This window comes from Melospiza melodia, chromosome 24 (assembly GCF_035770615.1).
Source record: "Melospiza melodia melodia isolate bMelMel2 chromosome 24, bMelMel2.pri, whole genome shotgun sequence".
Classification (NCBI taxonomy): Eukaryota; Metazoa; Chordata; class Aves; order Passeriformes; family Passerellidae; genus Melospiza; species Melospiza melodia.
This window is the reverse complement of record NC_086217.1, coordinates 6,764,982-6,790,059: the sequence shown is the minus strand read 5'-3', so window position 1 is coordinate 6,790,059 and position 25,078 is coordinate 6,764,982. Positions and strand designations below refer to the sequence as shown.

The 25,078-nt window shown below is 47.3% G+C and overlaps 1 protein-coding gene across 1 annotated transcript in view; it reads left to right on the top strand.

Annotated features, from left to right (window-relative positions):
• MYOCD (myocardin) overlaps window positions 1–25,078 on the top strand; it is a 214,976-nt gene that overhangs the window by 112,093 nt on the left and 77,805 nt on the right. Inside the window, exon 2 of the mRNA XM_063175672.1 lies at window positions 8,207–8,426. Within this exon, the coding sequence (XP_063031742.1) occupies window positions 8,288–8,426 (139 nt within the window). The 5' untranslated portion in view covers window positions 8,207–8,287. The remainder of the gene's footprint in view (window positions 1–8,206; window positions 8,427–25,078) is intronic.

The following is a 25,078-nucleotide window of genomic DNA, read 5'->3' as shown; positions in this document are numbered from 1 at the left end:
TTTGTCATTTGTAACCAGCCCAGGTTGCACTGCTACCAGCAGAAACAGCAAATTGTTCAGGACTTATAAATCAATTTTTAAAAAATCATAATTTAGGAAAAAAGTGCAATTTCTCTCAGAATCTCCATTCTGCCAAGGCTGCTGGAGCAGGGCTGCCCCAGGTGTGCAGGACCCTGGACCTGCTGTGATCCAAGCCCCACCAACCCCAGCAGTCATGAGTCAGACCTGGGAAATTCACCAGATAGCCTGAAAGCAGTTCTGCAAACAGAGCAAGCAGCAAGAACAAATCTGAGGCTGATAACTGCTTTTTGAGCCTTTTCAGCATACTTAGAACGTTACTGCTTATTTTAAGATTTTTAAGTTTATTTTAAGATTACTTTAGAAATTACAAGTATGGTCCAGATTCATAAAATGTTTTATCTAACTCAGAACTATCTGCATGTGTTGTCCTGTAACGTTCTAACAGTATTTTTAGCACCACAGAAATAACCCTGGGCACCAGAGCAGGGCTAAGGACTGGTGGCAAATGCCAGGTAGCCCAAGAACTGCAATCCTTAAATGCTCCTAATCATAGAATAATATAATTACAGAATGGTTTGTGTTGGAAGGGACCTTAAAGCTCATCCATTTCCACCCCTGCCATGGCAGGGTCACCTTCCACTGTCCCAGGGTGCTCCAGGTGGTGTGGTATAGTGCAAAACCACTACACCAAACCCTGTCCTACCTGTCCTGGGACATTTGCAGTGATCCAGGGGCAGCCAGAGCTTCTCTGTGCCAGGGCCTGAACAGCCTCACACCAGCTCACATATCTGTCCCTGTATTTAATCTGTATTTACTCTCCTTCATCTTAACACCATTTCCCTTGTCCTGTCTGTCCATCCCTCATCCCAAATCCCTCTCTGTTTCTCCTGGAGCCCTTCAGGCACTGAAGGTATCCCCAGAGCCCTCTCTTCTCCAAAAATTTATCTGTCTTCTCTCTCCACCTTATGCACCACATCTGCAGTGCTGTATGTGGCAGGAATTCCCCACAATATCTTCTGGGTGCTGCTAGAACATAATAAATCACCTTGCAGAGCTCCCACCATGCTCATGGGGCAGCAGGAGGGAGTCCTTGTGCTGGGAAGGGCCAGCAGATGTGCTGTGGACATGGATGCACAAGCAGGGAATCAGTTTTTGATTAAAATAACTGAAGATGAGTTATTTTACAACTCCACAATTGTGGTTTGCATAGTCTGGTTTTGTCCTGGATTTTCAACCCGTTTGAGAACTAACAGAGAGGTAGGCCTTGGGAGGATCTGGAGTAATAACAGAGTTCCTGATCATTATTCTTCTACTTAAAACTTCTTTCTATGAAAAAATAAATGAAGTAGAAATCAGTCCTTTTTAAAACAGACTGATTTTGTCCTGGATTTTGAGCCCAATTGAGCAGTGACAAAGAGGTAGGCCTTGGGAGGATCAAGAGTAATAACAGAGGTCCTGATCACTATTCCTCTACTATTTCCCACCACTTAAAACTTCTTTCTATGAAAATATAAATGAAGTAGAAATCAGTCCTTTTTAAAACCGCCTGACTTTGTCCTGGATTTTCAGCCCATTTGAGCAGTGATGGAGAGGTAGGCCTTGGGAGAATCAATAGTAAAAACAGGTCCTGATCACTATTCCTCTACTTAAAACTTCTTTCTATGAAAAAATAAATGAAGTAGAAAGGACTCCTTTTCAAAACAGCTCACTGGGAGGGGGCTGAGGCCAGAGCTGAGCTTGTCCCCTGAGTACAGCCCCTTGTCCCTCATCACCCAGCCCAGGCTGGGGGCCAGGAGCTGCCCTGGATGAGGACAGGACATCACTGGGCTCTTCCCTGCTGTCCAAGGCCTGTGGGCAGCTTGGAGCAGAGAGTCCCACATCTAGCTGGGACTTTGGAGGCTGGGAAGGAGATCCTATCCTAAAAGGCCTGGGGGTGCAAAGAGCTGGCAAAGCCTGCTGAGCGTGGGGGTCACACTGTGACCAAAGGCTGGGCTTGCCTCAAGTGAAGATTTTCTGGTTCTCACAGCTCTGCTGGGTCCTGGCCCTGCCCCACGGAGGGGTTGCACAAGAATCATCTGTCAGTGAAAGATGAAACAGGAAAGCCTTATAAATATGATTGCCTGGCAAAGGATTTTGAGAATATGGAAACTATAAGTGAGATTGAAATGAAAGCAAGCTTTGAGATACCTCAGTTACTGAACAACTGGAAAACAATGGTGTGGCCAGCTGAAGGTGATCCCCTTTTGATGGAACAACACCCTCTGCTTGCAGACAGGCCCAAGGGTCAGAGCAGACCCCACAGCTTGGCAGAAGGGGCCCAAAGAGGAGTTTGTAGGGTTTCCAAAGAGGAGTTTTTAGGCTTAGCAGAAGGGGCCCAAAGAGGAGTTTTTAGGGTTTTTTAGGGTAACGCAGTATGGTAATGTAATGATTCTTATAGGCTGTATGGAAATGCTATAGGATTTGTATTTTGTACTAGATTGGTTTGAGAATTAGCGCCAGATCCCAGAGGGTCCAGGCACTCCAATGTCACCCGTGAGCCAGAAATGACACAAATTCACTCAAAGGCTGGTTTGCAGAAGGAAGGTTTAATATGAAAATCCTCTCTTTTACAGACAGATACAACACATTCTACTTAATTGGCTAATTAACAAAAACATCTTTCTCACAAACTGTCCTTGAGGAGAACAGGAAAACAGAGTAGGAAAATGTCACTGTCATATTTTCTGGAAAATCCCTTGGCCAGGATTTCTTTTCTTGGGAAGATGAGAAGCCTCAGACAAACAAGCAATATTATCTCATTTGCTTCTCCCTGTGTTTGCTGCTTTGGAATGTGGCTGGAGATTGTTTACCAACAGGTGCATCTTTATTGGTTTCATGTGTATTGTTTTTAATTAATGACCAATCACCATCAGCTGTGTGGGATTTTGAGGAGTCAGCCATGAGTTTTTCATTATCATTCTTGTTAAGCCTTTCTCTTTCTTTTATATAGTTTTAGTATAGCATATTATGGTAATATATAATAGGATGGGATAGGAAATATAATATAATATAATATAATATAATATAATATAATATAATATAATATAATAATATAATATCAGCCTTCTGAGAACATGGAGTCAGATTCTTATCTCTCACCTCATCCTGGGGACCCTCACAAACTCAACAGGAAAACACCACCTGCAGGTTGTTTATATTAACAAGTATAGTTAATATACTCTACTAACTATATTAGTATAGTATGCTATATTAGTATATTAGTGTATATTAGTATATATATAGAGTAATTATATATTAGGATTCTCTACAACTCCCTAAAAAGTCTCACAACTCCACTGTGAGAAAACTAACTCAATTTTCTCACTTTCTGACCAGGCTGCTGCATCCACACCCCCCCTGCCCTGCAGCTCCTCTCTGGAGCTGAAGTGTGAGCAGGTCACTTCTCCAGGGCATGGGAGGAATGTGCAGATCTGTGGGAAATGGCCTGAGGGCTCCATGGCCTCACAGGATGGGCCTTTCTGCATCCCTGAGGAGGAGGAAGGGGTTCAGGGAGGGAAATCATCCCACAGGGACACGGTCTGCAAGGCAAACCATAATAGCAGTGGAGCGTGCCCTGGCAGCCCAGGGAGGTCTCAGAGGAGAGAAGACCTCTTGTTCTGGGTGTAGGGCCAGTGGTCAGAGCTGCCTTGTGCCTTGCCAAACCTCTCAGGAGGACCAGACAGGATTCCTGCACAGCAGAACTCGATCAGCATTTGCAACAAGCCAGTGCAAATGTTCAAAATGTTCAAAATGCTCACGGGGTGTTTGCCCCCAGGAACCCAGAGCCACTCTCACTGCCTGAAACACACACCAAGGCCATGTTTAGTGAGATGGATTTATCAGCCACATTCTTGCAAGCAGGAGCCCAGGAACACAAACACAGCACAACAAACACGTGAAGAATTTGATAAGGCTGGACTGTATCTCTGGGCATCTCTCCTCTGGTTTTTCTCTTTGTGTATTTAAAGTTTTTATGGTGGGTCACAATTGCTTAAGAGGAGCTGCAGATGCAGTAAAGCCAAATGAATTTACTTGCAGTAGAAGTGAAAATAAGCTTTGCAAACAGCAAAACAGGGGCAGAATTTGTGGATCAGGTGTGGGAAAGTGCAAGCTATGCCCATTCCCAGCTCAGTGCATGCAGGAGAGGCACAGGGGAAAGGTGAGAAGGTGGAAGGTGAGGCTGAGATGCTGGGCAGGGAAGAACAGTACAGACCATCAAAGCTGCATCACCACAACCCAAGCAGCCTCATCCAAGTATCATTCCTGAAGATGAGGAGCATTCCTAGCTCTCTTGAGCTAGGTCTTTAAAAAAATTAGTTTTCTGGAAGATGAGCTATTGAAGCCAAAATTGTTTCTCAGGGAGATAAAGTTTTTTCCCCACTTCTAAAAATAATTTTTCATTTCAATGGTTCACTTCATTTTTCCTTAAGAAAAAGTTAAAAACGTTAAAAAATAAAAATATTTTTGAATTATCCAATTATCTGTCCTAGCAGGACAAGCTCCAAAGAGTCTGTGGTGTCTGTGGGCACTGCACTGGCTGCCTGGGGGACAGGGAACAGGGCAAGGGGACAGGGTAAGGGGACAGGGGACAGGAGAGCAGGGAAGGGGACAGACCTAGCTGGCCACAGACCAGCAGTCCCAGTCCCTTTCCACACCTGCTCTCCAGCCTCTCCCTCCCCAGTCTGTCCTTCCATCCAGCACTGCCCCACCCCAGTGCAGCCTGGCATTTGTCTTTGTTAAAATTCAGCAGTTTGGCAGAATCAACCAAATCCCACCTGGGCCTTAGTCAGCAAGGGGGAAGCAAGTCACAGAATTCGTAGAATTCACAGAATCACAGAATTCACAGAATCCCAGAATCACTGAATTCACAGAATTCATAGAATAATTCACACAGAATTCACAGAACTATCACAGAATTCACAGAATCACAGAATTCACAGAATCACGGATTCACAGAATAATTCACACAGAATTCACAGAATTATCACAGAATTATCATCGAATTCACAGAGTAATTCACACAGAATTCATAAAATCACAGAATTCACAGAATCACAGAATTCACAGAATCCCTGGGTTGGAAGAGACCTTCAAGTTCATCAAGTCCAACCCATCCCCAACCCCTCACCCAAACCCTGGCACCCAGTGCCACCTCCAGGCTTTGTTAAACACACCCAGGGATGGGGGCTGCACCACCTCCCTGGGCAGCCATTCCAGAACTTTACCCCCCTTTCTGTAAATTACTTTTTCCCCTATCCAACCTGTATTTCCCTTGGTGCAGCTTGAGGCTGTGTCTCATAAGTCTGAACCTCATCCATGCTCCTTCCAAACCAGGCATGTCCTCCAGAGGATCCCCAGTGTCTGAAAGGAAGAACCTATGATGTACCATTGTGGGAATCCACAAAATCAGAGGGTTTTGGGAAAGCTGCAGAAGGCAGGCCTCAGAGACAGCAGAACTGTGATTAGAGCTAAGCAGCACCCATGAGATTGGTCAGCAGAAAAATTATTTAAACTGTAGAAAAGCAAGGACAAATAGAACAATGGTCTGTGTATAATGCTTGTCTATAATAACTCCCTAAGCTACAGAAAAGTTTATCTAGCAAGATATTAGGAAGGTTGAAGCTTAATGATGGAGCCTGAAAGGAAGAACCCATGATGTACCATGATAGTCCAGCTTGAGGAATTTCAAATTTACAGGCAGGGAGAGATGGAAATGACCTGTGCTGTGCACAGCCTTGCAGCTGATGTGTTGGCAGCAGTGGTTGATGGGAGATGTGCTCTGAGGCTCAAAACTGTGTCTAAGCTTTGTAAATACAATCAGTTCAGCCTAAACGAGGAACAATGAGGAATGTTTTGAGGCCAAATTTCACTCCAGAAAAAAAAAAAACAAAACAAACCAGCACTGAGCCAGTGGTGCTTGAGTGTGCTGTGAAGTTGTGTCTGAGGGTCACAGTGTGACCTCCTGGCTCAGACACAGGGACCCTCACTGCAAATTAAAATGTTGCATATGCTCTGAGAGTAAAAAGAGATTGCACACAGAGCCTGCAGAAGCCTTCCTGAAAGACTTCAGCCTCGGCTGGTGGTCCTGCAGCTCCGACACTGCATGTCTGGCTCACGCTCTCTATTTTTGAAAAACATTAATAATCATAATCCATATAAAACTGTCATATTGGTTCAACATGTACGTCACCAAAGCCCTGGCTAATTTATCAAAGATTTAGTGTTGGGTTGAACAAAGTCTCATTTTTGTAAGCAGATGCAGTTTGCTGGATTGTCCTGTCATCACCCTCTGTTCCCACTGGAAAGATGCATCGTATCAGCAACTTCAAGAAGTTAAAAAAAAAAAAATAGTTCATTTTAAAACAGCAATGTAAACACTTATTGAATGTTCCATGCCAGTGGTGAATTAAATAAAGAGTTCAGGGGCTCAAAGTGGGTGTGCAGCCCTGCAGCCAGCAGTGGGTGGGTCACCACAGTGGGAAGGGGTGGCACAGCAGTCACACCCTGGAAAGGAGATCTCAAGGGAGCTGAAATGCTAAAGCAGATGTGGCAGATGGAATTGTATGATCAAGGATGCAGCCTGGCCTGTCTGGGTGCCTGCAGGGATGCTGGCATGGGCAGTGGCAGCATGCCAGGCTTTGGCAGGAATCCTTGGGGTCAGGAGATGAGGAGGGCACAGTGAGGAGGAGGATGAGGAGCACACAGCAGAATGGAAGGGCTGGGGGCAAGGGCTGGCTCTGCTTTGTGTTTCTGAGCCCTGGCTGCACACCCAGCCTGTCCCAGTGCTGCACTGGGCACAGCTTTGTGGGTCCTACAAAGGGAAAATGTGACAAGGCCACCCCAGGACATCATTCCTGGGCAGTGCAGCCACCCCATGAGCACCCTGTGTGAGAGGTGGCAGCAGGGAAACTCAGTGTGAGGCAGGACAGATGGACACAGGGCTGAGCTGCAGCTGCTGGGGCACAAAAAGCTGCAGCAGGTGGGGCTGACAGCGAGGTGGGTGAGAAAGCAGATGGCAAATTCCCTGCTGGTGCAGGGTGGGGAGAGGGGTGTGAGGGTCCTGGCTCGCAGTGTGGAGGAGATGGTATCATGTGCAATGCACGGCTCCCACTTCCTTATACAGTAAATTGGTAACTTTTTTGTATTAAATCAGATTTTATCACTGAATCAATCTTACACTTTTCTATTCTTGTTCTCTACAAATGACCTTTTTTAGCTCTCCTCAGCTCTTTCCTGATGGGACTCATTAGGGGCTGGTGCTGATTCTTAGAGGCATTCACTTTCACTCAGCATCTGGAGATTTTTCAGACAATGCTCTGTTGAAATGGTCCCTGCAGCTTTCCTGTGATGTGCTCAGTGTCACAGCCCCTCCTGGGCCATCTGCCTGCATCCCACAAACAAGTTTGGTGTAAGCTGAATCCTTTCCTTTCCATCCATCTTTCTGCTGAGATGGGACTGAGATCTGCAGAAGCACAACCTGAAGTTGCAGAACTTTTAAGAGTTTTTGTGATATATTTTGACCACAAACCCCACATAAACCATGGAACAGAACAATGTGCTAAAAACCAATTCCTCTATCCTTCAAAAACGCTCAACATTTTGTACCTAACGTGGTTGAATTCCTGATGAAGCCTTTAGCTCTGGTGGGTGCTAATCATTAAGTTTGATGTCAAAGATTTTGCACATACTTTGCAGGGTGTTTGTGCACTTCCTGGTGTAAAAGCTGACTGATGTTTGTTCTTTCCTTTGCTGGCTGTATCACGTAATTAGCAGCCTCCTCTGGGTTGTGTAGAATTATTCCTGTCATTTATTCCAGTTTTCTCAGCAAACCAGAGTCATATAAATGAAGATTGCTTTCATTCGTGGATCTCTAACAGTTCAAGAGCACTTCAGGGCTGTGTGTTTTGAAGACAAACTTTCTGCAAATATTCTGTGCCCATGGGTGGAAATTCCTCCAAAAAAGTAGCCAGGTATCCAGCAGACAAGGAGAATCAAGTAGACAATAGGGACTCCTATGGTTTTCATATGCAAACTGTCAGTTATTAGTTGTTTGTGGCCTGACCATTTCACAAATGCCATCCATCATCCATTCTGTTTCCCAGACTGCTTTGGCAATCTGTCCTTACCCGTTCCTCCTCTTTTCCAGAGCCCATTTGGTGCCTGCTCCTCTCCCTGACCCCCCAAAGTGGAGCAGCCAGAACCTGGCACGGCCCCTGCAGGCTCGGTGATGAATGGTGTGACCAAGCAGGAGCGCTCGGAGCACAGAACTGGCAATGAGGAGGAAAAGGCAGCCAAGGAAAATCCTGCCAGTGACCTGAGGGATGGCACCAAGCTGCAGCCCCCACCCTTCGCCGAGCGCAAGAACGGTGAGTTGAGTGAGTTGAGTTCCTCGTGTGGAGGTGGCAAGAATGAGCATGGAGATGAGATCTGGGCTGGGTGGGCACCTCTTGTTAAAAAGAAACGAGGCTGTCGAGCTTTAAAAAGGGTGAGCCTGTTTATTAAGAACTGAGAACAAGATGGGATTTGTGCTGGGTTGGCATCTCTTGTTAAAACGAAACGAGGGCGTCAGCTGTGGGGTACCAGTCATTGGTTTTTCTATGTCTGGATTGAAGGCATTTGAAATGGTAGCTCATGTTTGAACTCAGGTGTTTATTATTTCCTATCAGTAAAAGATCCTCACAACCATGAGTTTGGCAGCTTTTCATTAGAAGGCACAAAATGGCCAACAATCTCTTGGTACAAGGTCTTTTAAGACTAAACTAGCCAATTAAGAACTGACACTTGGATTATTTCCCTTTTAACCCAATAACTAAGCCCAAAGAGCCCCCAATACAGATTTTTCTGCCCAATTACAAAATGCCACCCAAACCCATGGAGAAACTCAAGACAACACTCTGTGACCTCCATCTTGCTACAATCCACAACGTACTAAAAATCCCAAAACCTCATTTTCTCACCAAGTGATACACCTACACTATTCTCTATAATCTATTTCATACTTTTGTGGAAACTTTCTGCATGAATGAGGGTCAAAGTCAGTGCTCCCCTGCGGGTCTGGGCACCCCAGAGCAGACAGAGAAATATTCCCAGTGCTCTGGGTTTCCACTGTCTACCTTTAAATAGGGTGAAAAACTGAGAACAAGATGGGATCTGTGCTGGGTTGGCATCTCTTGTTAAAAAGAAATGAGGCTGTCAGCCATTAAAAAGGGTGAGTCTGTTTATAAAGAACTGAGAACAATTGAAAACGGAGCCTTAAGACAAGCTTAAGGCCCACATGATAAGTCAGGAATAAATAACTGTGCACTACACATGGCACTTCTTTGGAAGCTGAGTTCTGCTGAAGGACCCACATGCTAGGTTCCTGGGGTTTTAAAGCCTCTGGAGCTGCTGGATTGGTGCATTTTTCAATCCTTCCACCGACTGATCTCTTTTCTGGCCACTGGTTGGTCCATGCTGGGGTTCAGTCCTGACTAATCTTTCTGGAATGCTTCGATCTTACTAGTTGGCTCATTCTCCAATCACAGTTCAAGTTGCTGTCACCACTACATGAGGCAACATTCTAGAAAGTTCCTTCCATTAAACCCCACCCCCCCAGTGGCCATACTCACAGTACACTATATTTGGCTTAACTCATTACTTCATAACTTATTATTTTAATTATACATGACAATTCATTATATAACTTAATTCATATCAACTCCTCATATTGATTATATTTACAATTCATAACCCCACCTATGAAAATTAACTGTAACTTATTTATAACAAGTTATAACTTACTTGTAACAACTATAACTTATTTATAACAACTCTGAGGTGTGCTGGGGGTTTGGTTCACTGCTAGTTTTATGTGTGGTGCTTTTGAGGGTGTTTGCTATGGGTATTTTGCCATCAGATAGCACAAATTTAAGGTTTAATGGAAGTGGGGCCTGATCTCACTATTTCTGGGACAGACTTAAATGCTGTTGTCACCTCTGAGGCGTGTTCTTTGTGATCCAAGTGTTTGGTGTGATTTTGGCTGAAATGTGGGATTTCAGCCTGGTAGAAGAGATTGGTGTTCTGATCACACCAATGGAATTTCTGGGTGGTGTGAAGTTGATCCGTGGAGAAGAAATGGGAAGGATATTTGGTTTGCCAAGGCCCCAGTAGACTGCTCTGCTCTCACCGAGTACTGAGTGCTCCAGAAAACCTGCTCTTCACCAAAATTGCTTCAGATTCATATAACAGAGAGCAGAATTTGGCCCAGGCCTCTGCAAGGATCATTTGTGGGGTCACAGGTCCCCACGTCAGATCCTGCTTTGAGTTTCAGTGGAGATCTGTTGGTAGAAAGCTGATGGACAGAAAAACCCCAAAATGAGCCTGTGCAAAGCATGCTCAGCCTGAGGAGTTGTTTGCCATTTCTTTCAGGCAACTGTATAATATATGAAATGAAGAAAATTCCTTTTGTGCACTCTAAAGCTTTCAACATTAAGTCCTCAAAACATCATGCAGTGTGAAAGTGCAGCCCAAAGGCACTATTTTTGCTTTGTGTCTTTGATTGTTTGCATTATTGTACAGGACCCAATTTTTCTCAATCACTATAAATCAGAAATAATCCAAATGATGTCATCATGGCAATGTACTGGTGTCAGGCTGGAGTAAAACACAGAGAGTCAGACTCAGTCACACCAGAGGACTCCTCTTCCCTTCCAGCCCCAGATATCAAAGTGTACCTAAGATAATGCAGTAACAACTTGTAAATAGCGAAACTCTTCAGTGACATTAAAGAAAATCGTATTTTCTCTGTAGCTTTCACATCTTTATTTTTTTTTTTATCCATTTTCAATGCATTTTTTGTTATGGGAAGGCAAAGAAACATCTCCAGGTGCCCAGGGGATCCCAGCACAACCTGCAGACGTGCAGGTAAGCCCTGCAGCAGTGCCAGCACCTGCTTGGCAGCTGGCTCTGTGCCACAGGCTTGGTGGCTACCAGGACATGGTGCAGCCCCTCCACACCGGGCTGTTTGCCCTGTCTAAGTGAGAAGAGCCCCCCACAGTCTGGGCACCCCTCCAGGGCTTTGCTCTGCTCCCTGAGCACGTTCAGCCAGCCCAGGGCTGGGCTCTTGCTGCGGTCCCTGTGTGGGAACAGCCGGCTCCCTTCATGTCACATCATCTCAGGGGCTGGCACGCCTGCCCAGTGTCACACACGTCATGTGGCACCCGGGCCTGCCTTTGATGTCACATTCTGTGGTGTGACAGCTCCCGCAGGGCCTGATGGGCTGGGGGTGAGCAGGGAAGGGGACATCCCACAGGCTGCCCTCCACAGAGCCCTACAGCAGGTCTGTCCCTGCCAAGGACAGAGCCTTCCTGTCCCCCTCAGTGCCACTGTGGGTGTGTCACAAGGACCTTTACCCATCCTTTGGTGGGTGGTTGTCACCATTAGGTCAGTCATGACATACACACATGTTTAGGGTGGAAGAAGAAAAAAGTTTATTTATTCTGCATGTTCTCTAGCTGATATACTCTTAACAAAGCGTGATCTTAAATCATTAATTATGTCACAATAACTTATAACATCACAATTACATATAATAACTTATTATATTCATTGGTGCAAAGTAATTAGCATCAATATAATTGGCAAAAGTTTTACAGAAATTTTAAAAGGCACATATACACATCTAGTTATGCATGTAGTTTAGCTTACAAAAATTTTCATGTGTCTTTTCTAATCTGTTTCCATGCTAACGACCTTGTCTTCTTCCTTGCTATGGATACACTCAAAAATCATCAATTGTCATTTCTTCTATGAACTCAGCTCTGCTTTCAGGCCAGCTGTGAAGCCTCTCCATAGGGGATCAGTAGCTGGGAGTGATTTGGGGTAAAAACCAAGGTATCAGTGTCTCCTCACAGCCTACCCTGCTGAAGGGCACCCTCACCTTCATCCCACAGAGGGGACAGCAGGGACCCCCCTCCCACCATGATGCCACTCAAGGACACAATGCCTGGGAATGACTTGGGTGAAAGGGAAGAAGGTTCCATCTGTTCTCTTTAGGAATCTTCCAGAGCATGGCAAGAAGAAGCAAGTGCAAGGTGTGTCATGCCCCATCCTCCTCCTGCCCTGTGGCATCCCGCCCCTCAAGGGTTCAGGAGTGCACAGCTCAGCCTGGCAGGACCTTCCCTTTGCTCCCTGCTCTTTCCACCCCTGAGCTGGGCTCTGTGCTGGTTCAGTGGCCACCAGACAGACAGACAGACAGACAGCCATCTGTCAGGGGCACAGCTCCTCAGTGAGCACCAGCTCCTGCCCAAGCCTGAACTTTCAAACTGCCGTCTTTATTTGACTTAACTTTGATTTAATGAAAACAGTGTAGCTAGAATATTTTTAAATAGGAAAATAGTCTTTTTAACTCTAGTATTATTCAAAAATGGCAGAGGGGATTTCATTTAAATTTGTACAAATAAATCACCTTTGAGCAAGCAGAAAGCCCATTTGGCAGGGCCTACAAAATCTCAGGACTGCGTGCATGAAAATGGGGATTGTTACCTCTACAACAAGCAGGAATTCTGACCTTTGCCTGCCCAGTGTACCCCCCATGCCCAAGCCAGGGTAATTTCTTCAGCTGGTAGCAGCTTTCATGCCATCCCATCTCATCCCTCCCATGCCATTGTGCTGCTCACCTGCTCTTTACCTGGGCATGCTGTGCCCTGGGAGCAGCAGCAGAACATATTTCTCTTGTTTTGCATCAAGACTGTCTTTACCTTGTCTTTACCATCATTCCCTGGTGATGATTTCCCTGCACAGTGAGGGTGCAGACTGTGTGTGCCTTTGGTCCCTCCCTGTCCCAATCTGGCCAGATGGATTTCAGAAACATTTTTGTGTATCATCAATTTTGTGATAACGTTTGCAGTCACAAGGAAAGGGGCCACAGGACACGCAGGGGCTTTGTAAAGCAGCTCCTCCAGAGGTAATTTAGCATTGTGCTCAAAGGGAAGAGTGATGTGTCCTTTGGTACAGCCCAGAGACAGCAAATTCCCTCATTCCCTGTCCTGGCACTCTGAGACTGGGATGGATTTCACTCATGGAACTGTGAAACATCCTGTCTTACCTGATGGGGTTTCTCTCCATCAGAAACTGCTCAGTATGAGCTCAGCCCACTCTGGAGGGCTCCATTTCTCTGTAGAGATTATCAGAGTTTAAATGTCCAGTGCTGACCCAGCAACCTTTAAAGAAGAGATGGATTTCACTTATTTGCCTCCCCCCATGTGGCTCCAAGTGTGGGTGCCAGCTCAGGTGGAGGCTCTGGGTCATGAGCTGCCTTCTGCAGGTTGGAGCCATGAAGGGCTCCCCTGTGCCTACACCACTCCAGTAGTGGGTTTGCAAACTCCTCGTGTTTCCACACAGGTTTGCCATTGCTGATTTTGGAGAATAATGCAGTTAAACTCTTCAGTTTATTTGTGTAGTGAAGCAGACCTTCTGACCACCAGCCCCTTTAGCCCACTGCAACAAAGGGGAGGATTTTCCAGTGCCCATCTGGTTTGTGTTTAATGTAATGTGCAGAAAGGTTGCACATTTTCAGAGCCTGTGTTCATAAGTAGTAGATTGTACAACAGTTTATTACACAAATGGAGCTTTATATTGCTGGGCTTTGTTGAGCTGCCAGTTAGGATAAAAAAAGAAGTAACATGCTTCGTGGATCCTATCAAGGAAAATTAGAAAGCATTAAATTCTGCTCAGACTATCCATCACTGGTGAGCTGGTAATCAAATCCAGAGGGGCTGGTGGGAGGTCAAGACTTTCTTGTTCTTGGTGTTTCTGAATCAATAACTGCTATGAAAGACATGTAAATGAAACCAAAAGAAGAGAGAGAGAGATGTGTGACCCAGAAGTCAACACAAGATCACAGTGCAGAGGCCAGGAGAGAGCAGATCCCTCCAGGTTTTGAGGAGAAAACCCCACAGTCTCAACTCAGTTCTTGTGGCGAGCATGTGTTTTAGTTTAATTCTATATTGGAATGGTTATTAAATTACTATCTAGTCCCAGGCAAAATCTAGCCCTTGTTCCACATAGTCAGGTAAGAGGTGTATCTACAGGAAGATTTTTCAAATGGGCTTTAGATCCAAATCAAATAAATATTGCAAACCCTGTATTGAACCCAGGTGATTTCTAATCCACAGTGAAACATCAGCCTGCAGCCTCGGACTGCACAGCCCAGCTTTAATGCCACTTAAACCAGAATGTAAGAACTGAAGGAATTCCAGGAATCCAATGATATAAACTGTATTTTTAGAGCCGTGAGTGACTTGTGAGAGTGAAACAGTGCAGTGACTAAAGATAGCCCAAGCAAGGTTTTCCATGATTTATCACAGGAACGCTCACAGTAAGTTAAAGTCACTGAATGTTGTGATAGCAGCACCTACAAGCTGGCATGTTTTCAAGACAAGTCATTCATAACATATTTGTCACAGAGGAAAATTTCCATAACAGAGCTCTGAGTTGTGTCTCACTTGCACAAGCACCACACACATCACTTTCCTATTAAGACACCGAGAGGTCTGTTTGTTTCCAAGGATCTATTTTTCTCTTTTAGCCAGCTGGAGGGAAGAACCCCACTTGCCTGCATGCCTCCAAGCTCTCCCAAGCTTTCAGTCTGGCTGAGCAATCAAAGCAGTGGTGGCAGAGGACAAAGGCTCTCCCTTGGGCTCAGCTGTGGCCCCACTCCATTCCCTGTTGGAGTTTAGTTATCATTTCCCAGGAATTCATTGTCAGACCCATCATTGTTCCTCAGGGGTCTGTGCTCCTTTGTGCACCAAGGGGTTGGGTAGGACCTTCCTTTGCTGAGCAGAATGTCTGCAGGGGTTATTTTAAGGATGAAGTCATGGCAAACATTTCCTGACACCTCATGATCGGCGTGGCTCTTGGCTCCTGGCCCTTGCTAGCTGCACTTTGCAGGATAAAGGAACTGCCTTGTCAAGGAGGGGGTACACTGCAGAATTGTTTTCTCCCAGTTTCTGACACACCAGGATGTGTTCAGACAGAAATGGCAGAGAATCTGCAGAGATGTCCTCTCATGGACAGATTGATCTTTGCCTCCTGAGTAGCCTTGACAGTCACCTGAAATCTCATTTTCATGGAATCACAGAATGCTTTGGGTTGGAAGAGATCTTAAAGCTCATCCAGTTCCACTCCCTGCCATGGCAGGGACACCTTCCACTGTCCCAGGCTGCTCCCAGCCCTGTCCAATCCCACCTTGGGCACTTCCAGGGATCCAGGGGCACCCTGTGCCAGGGCCTGCCCACCCTCACAGGGAGGAATTTTCTCCTGTGTCAAGCTCCAAGTTCAGCTTCCAGCACAGAAGGCCACTGGCTGTGCGGGCTCCCCAGGCAGGGTCACATTCCCTGCTGGATGGGGACATCACCTGCAGGGTGAGGAGGGTGCCTGGTACTAAGTAAGGTCCTCTCTCCCCATCCCTTGACTGGTTTTGCTCAACCTCAGGTCTCTCCTCAAACCTAAGGCTGTGCCCAGCTCTGTAATCACCTCCTGTGGAGGGACACGTGTGAGTCACTCCCATTTCTTTTTCAGGTATGTTTTGAGATGCTTCTAAAACTAATTTCCATCTTACTATGAATCTAAGCTGCTATTTAGAGTCTTCTTTCAGAAATCAAATAGAGACAGGGATAATTGTTTGTCATGATCCCTCTTGTTCCATCTCCCTGGGCTTTCAGGCAGGTCCTACAACCCTTCCACGAGTGACCCCATCCTGCTGCCTGCAGGGGTCTGCAGCACAGGGGTCCCATTGTCTGCTGTGGGTTTGTTCATGGGCTGGGATTGATCCCCACTGCTCAGAGCATTGCTGAGCACCCAGCAGGACTGGGAGTGCTCCCCTCACTGCCCATGCAGCCCTAGCACTCCTTAGCCAGGCTCTGCTGCTGTCCTGCCCCTGTAACCATGCCTGTGGTTAAATGGAGTGTGTCAGTGATTATAGGATTTCCTCTCCCTGCTGCACTGGGGAAAGAGCGCTCGTAGCTCTGTGCACAGTTTGAGTTTTTATTTCATCTTGTTTATATTTGTGGTTATTTCTGTGTTGCTTCAGTGATTTGCACATTCTTGAGGCCCTTGCTCAGAGCACCTGCAGTCAGGTTGTGCTCAGCATCTCCCTCTCTTTTGCAGCTGATTTTCAGAGGTGGCTGGTGAAGGGTGAAGTTCAACCCAGGACACAGTCCTTAATTCATGATTGAGCCTGATGAAGGGCATGTGAGTGATATCTGGACACGTGAAACTTGGGGCTGAAACTGTGATCTGTGCCATGAGACCTGATAGCCCTGAAATGATAAAAAGAAAACATCCTCTTGCAAGAATAACACCAAGTTATCTCCATGAGCATTTAACATTTAACCTGCAGGGCTTGGGAGCACATTAGGCTTGTTGGCACCAGAAAATCAGGAAGATTCTAGAAAGAAATTATTTCTGGAGGCATATATATATATATATATACATATAAATATATATATATAATATGCCCCCATACAATGTATAATGGAATCCCATATATAATGGGAATTTTTATGGGATCCTATTAGAATCCCATAGAATCCCATATAAAATGGGGTTATCCACCACATCACAGTGAGGAAGGCTGCATGTATCCAAGCAGAGATTTCAACAGGGAAAGACACCTATTGCAGGAGCCCCCTAGGTAAGACAGCCTCATGGAAAAATAGACTAAGAAATGAAGCTTAAATAGCTCTTCAGGGTAATTTGTCTCTTAGGCCAGTTTTTCTGGGGACTTTTTGCAATCTCCAGCACGTTCAGGAGGGATGTACTTATTCCTTCAAAAGATGCTTTCTTATATAAAAGAAAATTACATCTTCATGCAGAAACATCTAGGAATGACCTGTGGTACATGCTCAGCTGTCTCAGTGCTCTCAGGTGCTGAGCAGCAAGGCTGCAGGTGTCACAGAAACACAAAGTTCAGAGACACAAAGCACTGGAGGTTTAATTTCAATGCCAAGATGCCAAGGCAGCCTTGCTCCACGCCAGCAGGTTACACCCAGTGCCTGACGCTGATAGCCTTGAAAGCTCTGCTCTGGTAGGGTTAGGAAGAGGGAAGAGGTGATGATTTGACACAGCATTTAGCTGGGCATCTCCAAGCTGTAAAGATTGGGAACACTGAAGGGATGATCATAAATGGAGCCTTGTGTTGTTGAACAGAACAGTCTCTGAGCAGACTGGAACACAAGATGTTTCCAGTTAGTGCAGCATCTGGGTTAGATCTGCCCATTCACAAAGAGGAAACATGTTTTCACTCTGAATGACTCTTTAAACGAGGAGGCAAGGAGGGAAGAGAGGATGTGAGATGTGTGTGCGTGTCTGTGTGTGCAAATATCTGTGAGTGGGCACAGCCCCTGCCCTGCAGCCCTGGCAGAGCCACCACATGGCACCATGGGAATCCTCAGGACATTCTCCAACTCTTCTTTTATCTGACTTTGTGGAAATTGCCATCAGGGCCTGGGGAGCCCCTCTGCTGTGGGAAGGGAGAGTGGACTGGGACCAGGGGCTCCCAGTGTGGGGAGGGTCAGGTTCTGGGACAGGTTATACAGTATTTTGCTGCACTGAGCAACACATCTCACCTGGAAAAAGATACCTCCATTCGCCTTTAGGAACATGAAAATCTTATTGTCACTACCTAATTACTCATTTTTCACCTCCCACTCATGAAAAATTGAAGTGTTTCTTCTTGCATCTAAACTTAAATAACACTTTCTATGCAAAAGCTGGTTTGTTGCCTTTTTTCTTTTTTTTTTTTTCCTGAAAAGCCAGGCAACAAACCATGCCTCTCAAAAGGATGACAAAGCACACCTGCAATTTATGACATCCCTCCCTCCTACACTCCATCCCTCTCCCTTTCTAGATGGCACAAAGGCATCTGGGAGGGCACTGGCACAGGGTTCCAGGCTCCTGGAGGAGCCATTTCCACCCTCCATGGTGAGCCAGGAGCTGGGAGCTGGGGCTGGCTCTGCCTTGCTGCACAGGGGATGGAGCAGTGGTTTGTGTGCCCTTCCAGCACAGTGCTGGGCTCACTGGCAAAGCCCAGAGAAGTTTCAGCAGTCAGGGTGGGATCCTGACTGCTCTGGGGTTGGGAGGACACAGTGCAGGACCCCGTGATCCATCCCACTGCTTGGTCCACACTGGTGTGCTGACACTGCAGCCAGAGCCACCGACCTCGTGGGGAGAGCCAGAGAGCTGAGCCTGCACCCAGGGCTAACCAGCAGCCAGCAGAGCTCTGTCAGGGCTAACCAGCAGCTAACCAGGGCTAACCAGCAGCCAGCAGAGCTCTGTCAGGGCTAACCAGCAGCTAACCAGGGCTAACCAGCAGCCAGCAGAGCTCTGTCATGGCTAACCAGCAGCAAACCAGCAGCCAGGCAGAGCTCTGTCAGGGCTAACCAGCAGCTAACCAGGGCTAACCAGCAGACAGGCAGAGCTCTGTCATGGCTAACCAGCAGCTAACCAGCAGCCAGGAGGCCTGCTGGTCATGTGGGGCGGGTTCCTCCCTTCCTGTGACATTCCTGTCCTTGCAGGTCCATCTGCCCTCCCCTGTGTGCCCAATGCTCTCTTGGTGGCAAAACCTCCCCAAGGAAAGAGGCTGCAGCCCTTGTGCTCTGTTGCCATGTTTGCTGTAGCTCCTGCTTTCCCAGGGCTGGTTCTGGGCAATTAATTGGGGTGGCACTTCCAGGAATCCATTTCCTGCTGCAGAACCTCCTGGTAACATCTGGCACGGCGTGTCTGCACAGATGTTTGCTGCTGGGGCTGGCTGGGGTGCTGTGTGCAGAAGAGCTCCATGGATGAGAGAAGCTGCATCACACTGGGGCTGTGCAAGCCAGCTCATATATTTTAAAGTGAGAAGAGAAGAAATTCACAGCTGTGCCTTTATTATATGTACATTTAGGGCCAAATTGGGCCTGTTTCTGGTGTGAAACTCTGCAGGGAGAGGGGCTGTTCCTTCAGAGGCTGCTGAGCAGCAGCAAAATCTCTCCAGAGCTACTGCTGCAACTGTGGGTCTGCACACCCCTATTTCCCCTGAATTTCATCTCCTAGAAGGTTCAGAAAGCTTTTGCTGCCTCATCCTCATTCCCCCATCCCATTAAGATACACAAAGCCTCTGCTGCCTCATCCTCATTCCCCCATTAATTCCTACTGCCCAGGACAGGCAATGCTGGAGGCTGAGAGTGGGGACACAGGAGATCCATGTGGATTCCCTGGGCTTTTCCAGCCCCCTGGGGCTGAGCCTGTCCTTTCCTTCCCATCCTGCTGAGATTTGTGCCCCACAAACCCTCCTGCCCCAGCTGGGAGCTGGGCTCAGCTCAGTGTGCCCCTCACCCATCATGCCAGTGCAGAGCTCCTGGGCTTTCCAGGTGGGCACACACTTGGCAGGTTGCTCATGAGGATAACAAAACTCACTGACACCAAAACTGCTCCCCTGATTGAGTGTCCTAAGCTTGGGAAGCTGCTCATGGAAAGCATGAGGATTACAAAACTCACTGAGACCAAAAACTGCTCCCCTGATTGAGTGTCCTAAGCTTGGGAAGCTGCTCATGGAAAGCATGAGGGTAACAAAACTCACTGAGACCAAAAACTGCTCCTCTGATTGAGTGTCCTGAGCTCCAGCAGCCAGGGCAGGACACAGGGGCTGGCTGAGCCTTGCACAGGATGGTGGTTCCTGTCTGGTGTGAAAAGCAGCCAAACACTTCATCTCATGCCCAAACCACCATCATGGGCATGGCTGCAGCTCCACAGGGAGCAGGCAGACCCAGCACCCCTGAGCACAAAGCCCATGCGGGTCTGTGGCCCCCATGGCTCTCCCATCTTCTCTGCATCCAGTGTCTGCATCTCCCTGATGCAGCAGGGCTGGCTGGGAGCTCCCAAGCACTTGTTAAACCTTCTGGGAGTCAGCAGCACTCACAGAGCTGCAGGGCTGGTGGCTTCAGGGGCACAGCACACAGTGCTGTGAGCAGTGAACATTAAACACTAATCATCTCAGAGCTTTGCTTTGTTCCTTTTATGGGTGCTTCTCCCAAAGCCACAGAGTGCTGCTCTGGCCATGCAGGACAATAGCCATTGTCCTTGGTGGCACACGGCTTGGGCAAGGATGGCTGAAGTGGCCAGGATGTGACAGAAATGGGACACAAACCCTGAGCAGCAGTGCTGGGACCAAAGCACAGCTCCCAGTGCTCAGGGGAGGGAAAGAGGAGAAGGAAAAGAGGACTGGGATGTCACAGACATATTTTATGAAAAATCTTTTTGCTAAGATCTTTTCTCTTGAGAAGCTGAGAGGCTTCAGAAACAAAATGTAAACAATGATTATCTGCTGCTGTGGAATGCAACAGGTGCATCTGTGATTGGTTTCAAGTGGTTGTTTTTAATTAATAGCTAATTCACAGTCCAGCTGTCTCAGACTCTTTAGTCAGTTACAGAATTTTATTATCATTCTATTATTTTCTATTCTTTTCAAGCCTTCTGATGAAATCTTTTCTTCAATTCTTTAGTACAGTTTTAGTATATAATTTTCTTTTAATATAATATATGTCATAAAATAACAAATCAGACTTCTGAAACACGGAATCAAGATTTTCATCTCTTCTCATGTCAGAGTTGCCTGAAAATTCCACATTTAGTGACCCCAAGTGAGGAACATTGCAAATAAAGACACTGTTAATTAGGAGATGGCATCAGGAGGGCTGTGCATGGAGAACTTCTGTGCTTGTGAGAGGATAAGGAGCTCCTGGAGAGGAGTTGGGACATAAAGGCACTGTTAATGATGGGGTGGCACCAGGAGGGCTGTACACAGGGAACCTCTGTGCTCGTGAGAGGATGAGGAGCTCCTGGAGGAGCACAGAGCAGGGCTGGCACAGGCTCTGGGCTGCTCCCACGCAGAGGAGCTCTGCCCCAGCAGCAGCAGCTGGGCTGCCAGCACTCCTGTGGCCTCCAGCTACGAGCAGCCATGGTTTGCTGCACAGTGACAGGCATGGAGGCCAAGGTGGGGTGGATTTGTCACAGTGGTGGTGTCCAAATGGCTCACAGGAGAGGCTGACGTGGAGCCAGCAGGGGAAGCACTGCAGGCTCTGCACTCAGGAGTGCATTTGCAAACCAGCAGAGCCCTGCTGAGGAGGAGGATGGTTGCTAGCAATGATGTGAGGGGCAGGAGAGGGATTGTAACATCAACACAAACAGGTCAGGTCCTTTCCTGTGGTCTGTAAACATCATTGTCACACCGGAGATCTCGCCAGGGATTCCTGAAGATTCTGCAGTCTCCTCCTTGGGGTTCTTGGGGTTGCAGAATTCTGACCATCTGTTTGCAATTGAGGCCATTTGGAGGCAGAAGAGAGAGCTGCCAAGAGACTCTTTTTGAGCAAGGAGTGTCTTGTCTTGCCAAGAAGTTCCCCCCAGCAGGTATCAGGGCCACAGAGGCACAGAAAGGTGCCGTGCTCTGTCCAAGCCTGGGCTGCACTGTGCAGCCCCTGCACTCAGAGGGGATGGCCAGCAGTGGTGCTGTACACCCAGAAATCCCTGAGGGAGGCTGTGCTCCTCAGCACTGCACCAGGGCTTGGAGCTGCCTCTAAATGTCAACCTGCCTTAAAAGCCCCAGGCATTCCCTGACATGTGTGGCGTGAACCTGTTCACTCAGTAGAGATTTGCTCCACTGAAAACGAGCCTGAAAGTTGATAAGAGCCCCTGGTTAGGCCTGAAATAGCCCTTTGCAATGTGGGGCTGGCTGGAGGAGGTATCAGATGAAGAGCAACAGTCCCAGCACAGCAGAAAGGAGGCTGAGCTCATGCATGCCCTTGGCTGCAGCCACAGGTGCTCTGGCTGCTCTGAGGTGTTGCTGTGCCTCACCCACAGCTCCCACCCAGCTCTGCTGCTCCCTCTGCCCCACTTGGAACACCAGGGGGAAATACAGAAAGAGCAGAGAGGCACTGGAAGGAAAACTGTCCTGGAAATGTGCAGTGGTGCTGTCTGGAAAGTAGGAAATCAAGATTCCCACTTTCTACAGCTGCAGAGAAAGGCCAGAGGGTTTTGTTCAGTTACCTGGGTGAAGTGCAGTGCTCCTGGCAGGAACATGATTCATTCCAATGCCCTCAGAGAGGGAGGAGGGGCTGTGTTTTATTTTCAACCTTGGTACAGTGCGTGGGAAACGCTGCTGGCACTGGGGTTTCATTCTGCTGGGGTTTTGCTCGGTGCTGCAGATAAGGCTCCTCTTTCCTTGGTCACTTTGTAGGAATGGAAAACATGCCTGGGCCTTCAAGCACACTTTGAAGTCAATCAAAACTGTCTTAAAGTATATTTCTCTGCTATAGAACATAAAAATATTATCCTTCTGGCATGCCTCCATGAGAATATTAAAAATAGCTTACTGAGTTACTCTGTGAAAATCGCTAATATAACCAGACTTTTGTGTCTTATTTCATTAATGAAGGAACTCTAATGCTGGCCTTGAATGTGATACTGCTGTAAATCAATACAAAACATTTTTGGAAAAACACAATCCTATTATTCCGAGATATTTTTGTAGGGTGAAGTTAGAAAGTAACAGTTCTTGCCATGACTTTTGTCCAACTCAATAATCTATTTGCATCTGAAAACTTTAGTGCTAAATAAAAGTGTGTTCTGAAATCCATGTGTGAAATCCATTTCCTTCCTTCCTTCCTTCCTTCCTTCCTTCCTTCCTTCCTTCCTTCCTTCCTTCCTTCCTTCCTTCCTTCCTTCCTTCCTTCCTTCCTTCCTTCCTTCCTTCCGCCACTTCCGCCACTTCCTTCCTTCCTTCCTTCCTTCCTTCCTTCCTTCCTTCCTTCCTTCCTTCCTTCCTTCCTTCCTTCCTTCCTTCCTTCCTTCCTTCCTTCCTTCCTTCCTTCCTTCCTTCCTTCCTTCCTTCCTTCCTTCCTTCCTTCCTTCCTTCCTTCCTTCCTTCCTTCCTTCCTTCCTTCCTTCCTTCCTTCCTTCCTTCCTTCCTTCCTTCCTTCCTTCCTTCCTTCCTTCCTTCCTTCCTTCCTTCCTTCCTTCCTTCCGCCACTTCCTTCCTTCCTTCCGCCACTTCCTTCCTTCCGCCACTTCCTTCCTTCCGCCACTTCCTTCCTTCCGCCACTTCCTTCCTTCCGCCACTTCCTTCCTTCCGCCACTTCCTTCCTTCCGCCACTTCCTTCCTTCCTTCCGCCACTTCCTTCCTTCCTTCCGCCACTTCCTTCCTTCCTTCCTTCCGCCACTTCCTTCCTTCCGCCACTTCCTTCCTTCCGCCACTTCCTTCCTTCCTTCCTTCCGCCACTTCCTTCCGCCACTTCCTTCCTTCCTTCCTTCCTTCCTTCCTTCCGCCACTTCCTTCCTTCCTTCCTTCCTTCCTTCCTTCCTTCCTTCCTTCCTTCCTTCCTTCCTTCCTTCCTTCCTTCCTTCCTTCCTTCCTTCCTTCCTTCCTTCCTTCCTTCCTTCCTTCCTTCCTTCCTTCCTTCCTTCCTTCCTTCCTTCCTTCCTTCCTTCCTTCCTTCCTTCCTTCCTTCCTTCCTTCCTTCCTTCCTTCCTTCCTTCCTTCCTTCCTTCCGCCACTTCCTTCCTTCCTTCCTTCCGCCACTTCCTTCCTTCCTTCCTTCCTTCCTTCCTTCCTTCCTTCCGCCACTTCCTTCCTTCCTTCCTTCCTTCCTTCCTTCCTTCCGCCACTTCCTTCCTTCCTTCCGCCACTTCCTTCCTTCCTTCCTTCCGCCACTTCCTTCCTTCCTTCCTTCCTTCCTTCCTTCCTTCCTTCCTTCCTTCCTTCCTTCCTTCCTTCCTTCCTTCCTTCCTTCCTTCCTTCCTTCCTTCCTTCCTTCCTTCCTTCCTTCCGCCACTTCCTTCCTTCCTTCCTTCCTTCCGCCACTTCCTTCCGCCACTTCCTTCCTTCCGCCACTTCCTTCCGCCACTTCCTTCCTTCCTTCCTTCCTTCCGCCACTTCCTTCCTTCCGCCACTTCCTTCCGCCACTTCCTTCCGCCACTTCCTTCCTTCCGCCACTTCCGCCCCTTCCGCCACTTCCTTCCGCCACTTTTTAAACTTTTTAAATTTTCAAAGTGAGCGGTTGTTTCTCACACTGAGCATGGCTGAGAGCAGCCAGCAATGCTGAGCAGAGCAGAGCAGAGCAGGCAGGTGAAGGGATGTGGTTTGCAGCCAGCCCCGCTCCCCCTTCTCTCATTCTCAGCATCACCAGTGGTCCTGGGCTGGCTCGTGGTGCTGCTCTGTGTCACAGAACATTCTGCTCTGTACACTGTGTATGTGCAATCCCTGATTCTCATTGGGTTTGTTTCTGTAACTGTCCTCACATCATCACTTCTTTTTAAAGCCATTATCTCGCTCTGACGCTGCTCTGCTGCATGCATGTGCCCCATTCCAACTCCACTCCTAGTAAATAAAGTGATTTTCACTCCTCTTTGTAGAGGAAACATCGAAGACAAAGGGACACAGTGACCCACTGGGAGCTGCTCTCTGAGTGTGCTTTTCTAAGTGTTTCACACCACCTTGGGCAATACACATCAGCTTTCCCAAAAATCTTTAGACAATGTCATGTCAGGAGGTGTCAACAGCCTCGTTAAACACAAGATAGATGACATGTACAGCTTATTCCCTATCCACAAGTGCCACAGAAGGATTAGATTTGACACATGCATAATGGCTGGATTTTTATTTCTTTTCCCTGATTTGTTTCAGTAATTGTTTGTTGGCTCCATTTGTTGTCTCAGTACTTTTCTGGAAATGGAAGTTAAAGTAGATGCCCCATAATTTCCCTTTTTCAAAACCAGATATTCTGTTTACCATTTTTGAAAGCCATAAGGATTGTTGCATCTCTGTGCTTCCCTGTGTCTTTAGAAATCTGTTTAAGCTGCCAGCACGTCCTAGATGGTATAGGAGATGCATATCTGACACTTAGTGCATAGAAGGCAGAATTCTGTTCATTTTTACCCTGGCTTATTGTTCCAAGGGTTGCTCCTTTCTGGCTGGTTGGCCTGGTGGGCACCTGCAGCTGCTCAGGGA